This window comes from Stegodyphus dumicola, chromosome 3 (genome assembly GCF_044657685.1).
Source record: "Stegodyphus dumicola isolate Sdum_Otavi_A_Nest chromosome 3, ASM4465768v1".
In the NCBI taxonomy this organism is placed as follows: Eukaryota; Metazoa; Arthropoda; class Arachnida; order Araneae; family Eresidae; genus Stegodyphus; species Stegodyphus dumicola.
The window spans coordinates 268689732-268703298 of NC_140770.1; the positions used below are offsets into that span (position 1 = coordinate 268689732).

The window sequence follows — 13567 nt, forward strand, 5'->3', positions numbered from 1 at the left end:
TATTTATTGTTACAAGTACCATATATCTTGCTGAGAATAAATGTTCAAATAAGTGTTCTCGATTTTTTTTTACTTACTATCCATACCACATCTTTTATAAAGGTTAGTACCAATCACAACATGTTTCATTTAACATATTGATATACAGTCTTTAATCCGGACTCGTCGGGACTTCGGCGATTCCGGATTATCGATTTTTCCAGATTATAGATCAGTTTAAATCTGGTAAGATGGCATGCAGAAATTATAAAATTAAAAATATGAAACCGTAATTTATGAAATAAAGAACAAATAAAGAACAATTATAGGGTATCAAAATTTACAAAAAAAAAAAAAAAAAAAAAAAAAAAAAAAGCTTAATATTTATTTGTTTACTTTATTAAACATTTCTTTCAACGTGCGCATGTGTAAAGCATACAATACACATAGTTGAAATTAGAAAATTGCAACTAGAAAACTATTTGATTTGTATTCGTGATATTTATAATGACTAGGAATTGATTTAAATCACATCAAAGAAGGAGTACATCGAGATGAAATACTACATTTAATAAGGAATTATAAGCCGAATAAAATAAAAACATCTGCCCTGAAGATAAGGATAGTGTTGACAGATCAACTTCCAGTTCAATGCACGCTGCAACATCCCCCCCCCTCCACAGAGCAGCGTGAAATTGATAAACAGATTTCGGAATGGTTAGAGAAACAAAGGATATGCCTTTATCCATTTTTTGCAGCAATTCCACTTTTTGTTTGATGGACATCGAAACATGTTTTCGCTTTGTAGATCCTTTGGCAGCTCCAGAATCGGAAATTCTTTTTGACATAATCGAAAGTTCAAGCTTACTTTTATAAAATTGCTCTAACAGTCAGCAAAAAGTAATAAGATAGATCCAATTCGAAGATTAAGGAACAACGCAATCTGCAACATTAACTGAAATAAATAATTAGATAATTTTAGTTTAGCTTATACCGTCCGTTATACATTAAACGCGCATAGGTAGACGCATATGGGCATGCGTAAAGGTATTATGCGCATACGTTGACGCATGTGCAGAAAGTTTGTAGCTTTAAGGTCCGGATTAAAGACTTTTGACTCTACATACTGATGAATATGTGAAGTTAAATCACAAAAAAAAATTTATTTGGGCTAATAATTCTTGCTTATGTGATGCTGAGAAAATCCACTAACTAAACCTAAAAGCATAAATAATAAATGGGATAGCTGCATTAATATTATACAGATTCTAAAATCCTTTTATCATACAGATTCCGAAATCTACAGGAACAGTTTTATACAACGTCTTGTTTTTCTTTGAAATATAAGCTATTTTGGATTTAAACTACATAATATAATATTTCTTACCGTGATCAGTATCTTGAAGTTTCCAAGGAATATACTGAGTTGATGCAAATTGAATAGCTAAACAAGGTGGAGGCCAATGCTCCATGAAATTTACAGGAATAATCCTTTTTCCTAGAACATCAGCAAGCTTTACCTGGAGTAAATAATTTAATAAAATATTATTAATGAAAATAAACTTTTAGCATTTATTATAAATAAAGATAAATATCTTCAATTTGAAAAATGCCATGAATCTTCAAAGTTCAAACCCATTTATAATAAAACCAGTTATAGTGAATTTATGAATTAAACAAGCTTAATAGTTGTTTCATGACTTTTACTCTAAAAAGGACGTTAAATTTATTTATTATTTAGAAATATTTTCTAAGTGGCAGACTAATTTTTTTCCTCTTCATTCTTTTTGTGTAATCTAGTGGCAGAAAATATTATGTGCCTCTCTGTAGATACTACATAGAGGTCTTTTTTCCCCTCTTCATAAAGAGAAACACATTTGCTTACAAAACAGAAAACAGGCTTTTTTTGGTGACAAATGAATACTAGAGCAAAAATTCAAACATAGAAACTAGATCCCTGACTTGCCTTCAGATCATGAATGTAGTTTTGGTCTGATGGTTGATACATTGGGATAGAAAATAACAGTTCCAGGATTTGACTCCATCTAATGAAAGCAGCATTTAGACTGAAGATGATACCCTTTTCAGCAAAGGTGCTACTATTGATTGTAGGTGCCAAAGTGGTAACAATTGAGCCATGAACACTACTTCTTTCAATCAACTGAAACAACAGTGTCATAATATCTGGTCTCAGCTCAACGAGTTCACACATGCCCATGCCAAAACAGAATTTGCTGAAATCACACATGATGCTAAAAGTACTAAGAGTAGTACAGTCAAAAGTCGTTAATCCGGACTCGTCGGGACTTCGGCGATTCCGGATTATAGATCATCAGTTTAAATCTGGTAAGATGGCATGCAGAAATTACAAAATTAAAAATACGAAACCATAATTTATGAAATAAAGAACAATTATGATCTAAAGGGTATCAAAATTTACAAAAAGAAAAAGCTTAATATTTATTTGTTTACTTTATTAAACATTTCTTTCAATGTAAGTTGTTTAAGTTGCTTCGTTTCATGTGATAATACTTTCTCTTTAATTCTATTAAACAGACATAATTTCTTGTTTAGTTACAAAGTTCCGCTGTTCAAGTTCTATAATTGCTGTGTCGAGAATACTGACTAATTTGTCAATCGAAATGTTTTCGTTTTCAATAACCTCTCTGTCACTTTCTTCACTATCGGAAGCGAATTATAATGACGAGGAACTTGATTTAAATCATATCAAAGACGGAGTACATCGAGATGAAATACTACATTTAGTAAGGAATTATAAGCCAAATAAAATAAAAACATCTGCCCTGAAGATAAGGATAGTGCTGACAGGTCAACTTCCAGCGTTGGCGTTTCTCCCCCCCCCCTCACTGCCGCAGAGCAGCGTGAAATTGATAAACAGATTTCGGATTTCAAAACATACTTTCGCTTTATAGATCATTTACATATTAGTAGATATATATCGGAAACTCTATTTGACATAATCGAAAGTTCAAGCTTACTTTTATAAAATTGCTCTAAACAGTCTGCAAAAAATAATATGCCGGATCCAATTTGAAGATTAAGGAACGACGCAATCTGCAACATTAACTGAATTAGATAATTTTAGCTTAGTTTACCGTCCGTTATACATTAAACGCGCATGCGTAAACGTATTATGCGCTTGTGCACATGCACATTCGCAGCCGTAAACGCCTATGCGCATGCGTCAACGTGACGCATGCAGAGAAAGTTTGTAGCTTTGAGGTCCGGATTATGGGTGTCCGAATTAACGACTTCTGACTGCATAACAGCATGTTAAATGTGGAAAATAGATCTTCAGCTTGCCATAAGATCATGAGTGCACTTTTTATCTGATTAAGCATCAAGTTATCAGGCAATAGTTTATGGGCTTAATTCTAGCTAATGAATTTAATGTTTTGGAGCATTTACAGATATTTTCCTCAACAGATGGTGCCACCACTTCAAAGATTCTTTCACTTACACATCATATATCATAAGCATCAGAGATATCATAGTTGCATCCTTCTCAAACAAATCACTCTTCACAAACAGAATATAAATGCCAGCATTTTTCTTAGTACTAATTTATTCAATAGTACCCTTACTTTGATGTTATATTTTATCACAGTTCATTTTGACTGCATGCTAAAACTCCTACTTATTTTAAAGCAAAAATGTTATAAAAAAGTAAATGTTTAACTTAGTTGAAAACTGAATTATACATAAATATGAAGAAGGTAAAATGTAACTAAAGAGTATAGAATTCTCCATATTTGTTGTCAACAATTTTGAAAAATTGCTTAAATTCTTAAGGAGAGTTGAAAATCAAAAGAAAAGAGAAAGAAAATTTGTTCCACTCTGTATGTTGGTGACAAAGATGCTTTAATCAATGGCTTTATAGAAACTAGGACCCAAAGCCAATGATACAGTGTATCAGAAAGTAATTGTGCCTATTACTAGGCCAATACTTCAATACAAGTTCTGAGAATTAGGAATGTACTTATGATATGAAAATTTTTATCCTAAACCCTGAGATTAGGATAAAAATTTTCATAAGTTTTCATTCATTTTAAGATAAAGGATAATTTTAAATTGCCATGAAATAATCTGCAACACTATTTCTGGTCAGGCAAAAGAATACACAAATTAACACTGATGATTGGTTGCCAAATGTAAAAAGAATTTTGGAATTCCTAGATTGAAAAAATAAACTGTAAACGACAGATGAGATATTGCATTTTATGCAGCATAAGGATGGCAACAGTAAACACAAGTTCCTTATTACAGGGAAAACAGCAGAATAATATATCTCAAAAGTTTAAATCTCAATAATAGTTTCATCTGATACAGAAGTAGATAAAATGTGTGAATGACACAAAACATTTTTTGAAAAACTGACTTATGCAGTTTGACTTGAGAGGTGAGAGAGCTTAACACATAAAGGTAGTTTTGTTGGTTGATTAACTGTACTGTTCACAATATCAAACCTTCATTATCAGCAAATAAACTTTACTTTTTCCTTCCAATATTAGGCTATAAACATCCAGCATTTAGCATCATTGTTGGTTCTGAAGCCACTGTCCATAACTAAATTATTCAATATTTATTCATATGACATGAACAAAAAATTATGTATAAACTTACCTTTAGTGTAAAAATACATACAGTACAAAGTCTGTAATCCGGACTCATCTGGATCAGGGTTTTTTTTTCAGATTATAGATCTTTAATTTAAATCTGGTAAGATGGCATGCAGAAATTATACAATTAAAAATATGAAACCGTAATTTATGAAATAAAGAGCAATTATGATCTAAAGGGTATCAAATTTTACAAAAAAAAGGGAAGCTTAATATTTATTTGTTTACTTTATTAAACATTTCTTTCAACGTGCGCATGCATAAAGTTTGTGGTTTTGAGGTCCGGATTATAGATCATTCCGGATAATGGATGTCTGGATTAAGGACTTGTACTGTATTGAAATGAAACTGTTCTATTAGTGATTTTACCATACCCAACTAAATGCTTAGATTCCAAGGATGATGATTTACAATGCTTAAGAGTATGATGCTGTTAACAGACTTTCCAAATGGAGTATTTTTATTAAATTCTGTAATGCTGATAATTTCAAGTTTTTCTGATGCCGAAATCAAGAAATAAAATTTCTGGTGATTGAAACTATAACAAGAGGGAAGACCTTACTGAAGCAAATCCATTAATAGTTGCAGAGACCTTTTCCAGTTAGATAATTTTAATATATAATGGTTTTTACCCTCAAAACAGCATACAGGACATATAATGATAGCTTACATCATTTAATTTTAGCTTAAAATCAAAACAAAAAGCAAGGTCACTTGCGAATTGGATAAGTGAAATTAAATATTTTAGAAAATATTTGAATTTTTACTATTACCCTTATGCTTTCAACATGGACCGATTCAATAGCATTTGTAAAATGTATTCCAGAAGTTTAAATAAAATTTCCAATGATATACATAAAAATAAACAACCTCTTCAAATCAAAATAGACAAGTATTTTTATGTATTTCGACAAAGATTTTTAGAAAAGCTGAAGTCAGACACCTGCACTCTATTAAAAAAAAAAAAAAGTAAAGAAACAAATTGGAGTTAATAGTTCTTTGAGAAAGATGACGATCTTAAGAAAATATGTATCAAAATGGTGTCATTGAGGTTAGAGTAGAGAGAAGGGTTACCCCTTGTATTATCGGGAAGTTGTTGTTTCATTTATGGTAGCCTAAGTAGTTGAATGTTATGGAAACCCTATTATGATGTAATCAGTTGTATGATTACCGTAAATTCATAAGAGCTTGTGGTGTGCATGTGTGTTGGTTAGGAAGTATATTGCTTGTTTTGTGATTCAGACGATAAAATGGCTGAATGTGATAAGATTAATTTGAAGTTTCTGTATGATTTGGAAAGAAAGGGGAAAAGAGCATTACTTGACTGGTGTGTAAATGAAGGTTTACTTAGTAGCCATTATTAGCTGTCCTGTTTATAGGAAGGAAATGCCTACTGTCGAATGTTGCTACAGAGGATATTTTTTACTCTTATTTTGTGAATTTATATGGCGATGCCAGTATACATATTCTGGTTCAGAAGATTTTAGAAAGTTTTTGGATGCTGTTAAGGAATTTTGTTTGACTGAAGACGTGTTAATTCAAAAATAAGGTAAGTGATTATTTCCTTTGTGCAGTGCAAAGATAAATTTCCTTTTTTATGTTATTTCATTGTTTGATTTAAAATGTAATTTATTGAGATTATATATTTTTTGGTGTCTGCTTCTTTGACATTTAAGTAAATATGTGTACATGGACAAAGTCAAGGGAGTGCGCAAAGCCTAGTAAGTGAAAATAGGTTGATATGTACATGGATACTGAGTTTTTGCAGTTCTTTGTTGTTATTTTGGCTTTGCGTAGTGGCAATTGCCACTACACAAGCCAAAGAATTGCACAAACTTGGTATCCATGTACTGCCAAAAATTGCCAAGGGGTACCCATAAATATACTTTTACTGTCATTGAAGATAAATACAGTCAAAAGTCGTTAATTCGGACACCCATAATCAGGAATGATCTATAATCCGGACCTCAAAGCTAAAAACTTTCTGCGCATGCGCCGCGTTGACACATGCGCATAGGCATTTACGCATGCGCGTAAGACCTTTTATGACTGCGCATATGCATGTGCACAAGCGCAGAAAACGTTTTTGCATGCGCGTTTTATGTATAACGGATGGTATAAGCTAAAATTATCTAATTATGTATTTCAGTTAATGTTGATGATTGCGTTGTTCCTTAATCTTCGAATTGGATGTGGCTTATTATTTTTTGTAGACTGTAAGAGCAATTTTATAAAAGTAAACTTGAACTTTCGATTATGTCAATTCCCGGTTCTGGAGCTCCCAAAGGATCTACAAAATGAAAGTATGTTTCGATGTCCATCAAACAAAAAGTGCAATTGCTGCAAAAAATGGATAAAGACATGAAGAAGGTGACAGAGAGGTTAGTGAAAACGAAAAAATTTCAATTGACAAGTTAGTCTTATTCTCAGCACAGCTATTACGGGACTTGAACAGCGGAACTTTGTAAATGAACAAGAAATTATGTCTGTTTATAGAATTAAAGAGAAAGCATTATCACATAAAATGAAGCAACTTAAACAACTTACATTGAAAGAAATGTTTAATAAAGTAAACAAATAAATATTAAGCTTTTTTTTTTTTTTTTTTTTTTTAAATTTTGATACCCTTTAGATCATAATTGTTCTTTATTTCATAAATTACGGTTTCATATTTTTAATTTTATAATTTCTGCATGCCATCTTATCAGATTTAAACTGATGATCTATAATCCGGAAATATCGATAATCCGGAATCGCCGAAGTCTCGACGAGTCCGGATTAACGACTTTTGACTGTATCAAGATTTACAAAAGAAACAGAAAAATGGTATGGTGTGCAGTTAAGCGAATAGCCAAAGAACAACTAGATAAAAATCACTATCCCAACAAAATGAAAAACATAATATAAAATAGGATCTGATTTATCATCAGTTAAGTTACAATAAAAACAGCTGAATAATGTATACTGATATAATTAACACTAAAATAATTAAACCATTTTAATCAGGGGATAATTAAAAAAATTATGTAAATAAAATTACACAGTACCTCTCGGTTAGTCCACTGTGTTTTCCCATACATTGGGGTAATAAGAGGAACAAAGAGAAAACAATGTGTCACTGCAAAATTCAAAGCATCTTGCCAGTCTGAACCTGTTTTTATTTCATGTACATCCTTAAAAAGAAATAATGAACAAAAAATTAACATGTATTATATATATAAATAATACCTAAAAAATCATAAGCTCAATGCCATCTGCAATATGCACATACAAAACTCCTTCAATGGTGAAGGAGACACAAATGCAAATTATACCCTATTACTCTAAAATAGGCACTTCGAGGTTGCAGCAAGCCTCCCCTCATTTAAGATCGTAACGTGTGTTATCTCTCTGTGTAGAGAGATTTAGGGAATTTTATGAAATTAGAGGTTTCAACTTTTTTTTTTCCAGTGATGTCTTTGAGGTGTCTATTTTTAAGTAACAGACTACTGACGCTGCAAATGAAAAATGTCAACATGAATTACTTTTTTTAATTGCTTGCAAGATAATGAATTTGCTACTATTGTAATTTCCTACTCAACATAACTGAATTTGAAATATCTTAGCTAAATTAGATTTCATTTACAAAGAAAATAATTAACTTACTCAATTAAAATAGAAACAAAAACTGGATCATAATTTGATACTGAATGTATTTCATTTCACAATATAATGCATTTTCAAAATTGTGTCAGAGATCGTATTTTATTTAATATTTTACGATAAACCAGATACTGGTTATCTAACAAATTATTCATTCATAATTAGTAGTATTTTTCAAAGAATGTCATGCTAATCGTCTAAATTAATTATTCTCTAATCTTTAATAGCTGCATGTTATTATTTATAATCATTAATATATATTATACAGTTTTCCTTACTAATCTTATAAATGTTCTTTATGCAGATAATAAAATGTCTCTAAAGTTGGTTAATTAATTAATATAATAATACTAAATGTTAAAGTAATTAATATAATAACACTAAATATTAAAGTAATTAATATAATAATACTAAATATTAAATTAATTAATGTAATAATGCTAAAGCATGCCAGAGATATGTATAAATAAATAACATTATGAAAAGTTTGGCATGAACTAATTGGTATTTTGTTGCTTTTACACTTGATCACTAAATGAATACTACATACATATAACTTAAATTAGAATAAGAAAGCAAAGTTACCAGGTAGACATTGAATTTGAGAGAAACAAGTTCTTGCTTCAAATCTAAAGCATACTGAGCCGCTTCTGCTCGCACATAACTTATCAGAATAGGGTTGTCCTTCTCAAGTCGCATTCTCTTGTCACTTCCAGTTCTTATTTTTGTAGACCCGTCCCTACTGAAATTAAATAAATACATATTAAACATACTGGGTATTTTCTTTAGGATATCAAAACTTTCTTTGATTATATTCTAAATTTAAGAAATAAAATACTAATTTTGTGTCAGAGTCACAGATTCTCGGTTAAATATATTTAGGTAGCCCGGAGGGATCTTTAAATTTAGCGGCTGCTTGATAATGCAAGAATATGTTCAAATAGTTTTTTAAATCATACATTTATTTATAAATTATTTGCACTATTGAAAAAATTAACAGGCATTACTCTTCTTTTCTGCCAACTAAAATTCAGATTTCTGTTAATATAGTATGAAAAATAATTCACTGGTATTCCTTTGTTGAATTATTTTGGCAAAATTTCTTTTAACACCAGACAACTATCTATTTTTGAAGATAAACTACTATAGGAAATCTGAATAAATTGCTGGTCACAATATACTGCAATACACTTACCTAGTTTTAGGAACTCTTTTACCTCCCTCTGGATCTTCTATTATATCATGCTCAATACTTGGCTGACTTTTAGTAGGAGATGTCTGAGCAGAAATTATGGATGGCTGTCCAGGTTCATATAAAAGGGATACACTGTTTCTTTCTGTACTTTGTATACACACAACTTGGCCTAACATTATATCCACCACAGACAAAATTGGTTCTTGGTTTGGCATGACAGGCCACCCATTTCTCTCTAAAAACCTGTATTCTACCCTTAATCGTTGAGATATTTTTAACTGAAATGAAAAGATAAAGAAAACTGTATTTCTAAAATACAATACTAAAATCTGCTACACTGAAAATGATTCTTGATGAAGAAAATTAATTTGAAGATTAATATATATGATTTGAAACATACCTGTTGTTCAATAATATCTCTAAGCTGCTTTACATTGACATTCAAATCTGTAAATATAAAACCTATGTGATCACCAGTTGAAGTAATTATACCAACTCGTGGCTTTTCTGCAAAAGAATTACATATTAATAACATTTTTTCCTTTCATGTAAAAAAAATAATTTTAAATATATATTTTATCATATTATTATAAATTTCACTAAAATGAATAATTCTAAGATTGCTGTCCAAATGTAAAATTGAATATTTTTTTACACTTAGACTAATCGAAAAGATTAAAAAAATATAGATATACTATAAAAGTTAGGCATGATCAGAACATATGGCATATGATCAGAACAACTACTAAATAATTTTTTAAACCAATATAAGTTATGACATTAGGTTAGCTTAAGTTATTTAGATTATGGCAAAGCATGCAAGAGCTATCTGCCTAATGATGTCTTCATGAAACACTTTTTATAAGAAATTGCTTTTGATATGAACCTGAGTTCAACTATAAACATACCATTAACTATCTCACCACTGCTGATGGGCAATAAGTTTCAATCAGTCTTATTTATAAATAAGCAAAAACATTTTCAGAAAGAGATCTATTTCTGCTCTATCTGTATAGATTTTAATTCATATGAAAAGAAAAATATTTGAGTTTGGAGGATACAAGTTGTTAACTCATGTTAATAGTTTTTAGTTTAGGATAATACTTGCAAAATTAAAAATTATACAACTGTCTTTAAGTTGTATAATACTTCACAAATAGTCAAGAACTCCATAAAGACATTTCAACACTATTTCATATATTGATTTATTTATTTTCAAGAAAAGTATATTTAACGCACTTAAAAATGTTTTATTGCATTGTAAAAATTTCAAGCACAGAAATGTCAGAGTGGATCTGCACTGCAAGACTGACTGCAACCTTTATTATGTGTATGCTTTGCACAGTGTGTAAAGTTATAAACATATTTCCTTAACATTAAAAGTTTAAATTAATTACCATATTATGTATTTATAAATTATTATAATTTTCAAAAGCAAAATCTAGTTGAGACATTAGAACTAACCTCCCAAACATCACATACAAATCCCTTTTATTCATTACAATCATTAATTCTTTATAATATAATTTTTTGTATCATTTACAGGCTAGTAAAAATATTTCAGGTTAAAAAATTGAAAAATATTCTAATCCAGAACAACAATAAAATACAGCAACAACTCAATTAATTAAAAGAATATTTTAGAAAGCTAAATGAATAAATACACATAAGATTGTTTGATCTATAATGAATAACCAGTATTTTATGAGATAAAAAGTTTCAACATTTAAATTTACAAATAAATTTATATAAAATAAATAAATTATAAAAGAAAAATTAGCAATATAATTTAATTTTATATCTAGCGTTTTAAAAACATAAAAACTACTTAATGCTTAACAGATTATCAAATATTTTTAAATACCTGTTTGATTGAAACAAACTTACCAAATTCTTTTTTAATACAAATACAGTTGTTTTCACTAATAACATGACTAGCTTTCAGTTTGTGTTCCTGAAGTTTAAAAATAGGCCACCTACAACAAAAAATGTAATAGTACATTAAAATAAAGGGGATTAATAATTCAAACTAAAGGTATAAAATTTCCAAGCTTCCAAAAATTAATTTTTTAAATGATAAAACATTTTTCTTAGCGCTCTTTGGATTTCTTTCTTTATTTGAAAAAAATTATAGAAGTCTTTATTATATAACTTCCACAACAGCATTACATGTGCAGTAAAATAAATCGTTTAAATATGAATAAAATAAAAGGATTGTATAAAAAAATTACTATACATAAGAACTTATTATCATTTACACGCTTAAAAAGTGACAGCAAATAGATAAATAAAATAGCATTTTCTAATATCTAATAATATTTAAATCTCCTAGCTGCCGTATGTCTCTGGCATTTTGAGAGTTTAAAAACTCATACACATTTTTAAGAAGTTACCGATAATTTAATAATATAATTTATTACAGCTTTGCACTGATTTGCACATGAAGTATCCCAAAAATAATAAAATGTACGATTGTGAAGAAGAATTATCGCAGAACCAGAAACAACCTACAAGAATTAAATTTTGAAAGATACCCACCCCTTTATTTCATTAATTACATGTGGATAACTTACCCGTCTTTGGTAAGAAAATTAAAGGAGGCAGGTAGGCACGGTAGTTCTGTACACATAAGACGACGGAGATCATCCAAAGTCAATTTTAAATTTTCTATACAAACAGTCCCAAGAACAACTGCTTTATTATCGGAAGATGCAACACTTTTTCCAAGAGCCCTGTCGTCGACAAGAACTACCCCGATGATCTCCAGAGACTTCTTGACCAAACTCATATTCCCCACTTCTGAATAGTTTCGAAAAGTTATGTTTTCGTCTTCCGAAACGTTCGCAAGGTGCATAGCTTCCGGCGAATAAAGTTTCGCGGACAAATTGTTCGTCGTAACTGGGTTTTGAGGTAATCCAGGTGCCATGGAATTAAATGCACATAAATAAATAAGATTTGATTCTAAAAAATACGAAGATTTTTCGCAGCGAAAGTGAAAAATTCCTTTTTACGTCTTTAAATTCCCAGTTATTTAAATTTCTAAATGAGACACTTTGTTTTAGCAGTGGTCGAAGCGTTTGAAAAGTCGATATTATCGCAGTTATAAACGCAGCTCATCACAGTCACTTCCATCACTAGTATCTGCAGGCATCTTGGATCTCATACGACTCATATGTAAGGATGATCGTTGGGAAGGACCAGAATTCCAAGAAAGTTACGTGCTGTAACACTGTCTTCGAATCGACGGGGAGTACTGGCAACCGGATGACGTTTCTGTCACTAAACAACTAAAGTTAGTAGGTTTGCCATAAAATGATTCAACGCCAACTGGTGATTTAATTTGGCGCCAATGGCTCGATAGAATTTGACAACTCGAATTCACTTTTCAAACTACAGTAGAACTCAAATTATCGGGATGAGTTGGGAACACAGTTTATTCGAATGATTGTAAAATCCAATAAATAATTTATCTTTTTTTTTCCCTGTTAACTAAATTACTGGTATGCAAGGCAGGTAAATTTGTTTTTTCGTTCATCCCGTTTTACTGCAACAAAGCCTGTGCAGTTAAAATGAAAGAATTATATTTATTTCCTTTATACAAAAATCAAAGTACGCTGATTTCGACAAAACCGAATGATTAAATTTTGTCATTGCCTTAAACCAGGAAACTATTTTTAATATTTCTTGAAACAGAAGGCATAAGTTATTTCTATTTAACTGAAATCAAACTACGGACAATTTTTTTATTATGTAAAATAATAAAATTAGTATTATATTTAACTAATATTGTAAAATTAATATTGCCGGCTGTAGCCAATGCTAACGGTGCCGTCAAATCGGGCAGTAGAATCTAGAGATGGCAAAAATTTAGAATTTAGGAAGATTCTGCGCAACAGAATTTAGAAGCAACAGAAAGCAGGGAAAAAAGTCTGGCACCAACAGTGATTATAATGTATAATTCTTATTTTTACTAAGTAATGACTCATTATTCTAATCATTGCTAAGTAATGACTCTGTGTTGTTATTATTATTATTGCTAAGTAATGAGCTCGTGTGATTGCTAAATAATTACTCACGTAGTAAATTTAAAAAATGAATAAATAAATAAAAA

At 30.2% G+C, this 13567-nt stretch overlaps 1 protein-coding gene across 1 annotated transcript in view; it reads right to left on the reverse strand.

The window, feature by feature from the left end:
• LOC118182537 (uncharacterized) overlaps window positions 1–12716 on the reverse strand; it is a 27122-nt gene extending 14406 nt beyond the window's left edge. Inside the window, exons 1-7 of the mRNA XM_035351892.2 lie at window positions 12030–12716; window positions 11344–11432; window positions 9857–9963; window positions 9457–9734; window positions 8847–9003; window positions 7667–7792; window positions 1367–1499 (exon numbers count right to left, since the gene is read on the reverse strand). Of these exons, the coding sequence (XP_035207783.1) occupies window positions 1367–1499; window positions 7667–7792; window positions 8847–9003; window positions 9457–9734; window positions 9857–9963; window positions 11344–11432; window positions 12030–12382 (1243 nt within the window). The 5' untranslated portion in view covers window positions 12383–12716. The remainder of the gene's footprint in view (window positions 1–1366; window positions 1500–7666; window positions 7793–8846; window positions 9004–9456; window positions 9735–9856; window positions 9964–11343; window positions 11433–12029) is intronic.
• Window positions 12717–13567: the final 851 nt, after the last annotated feature.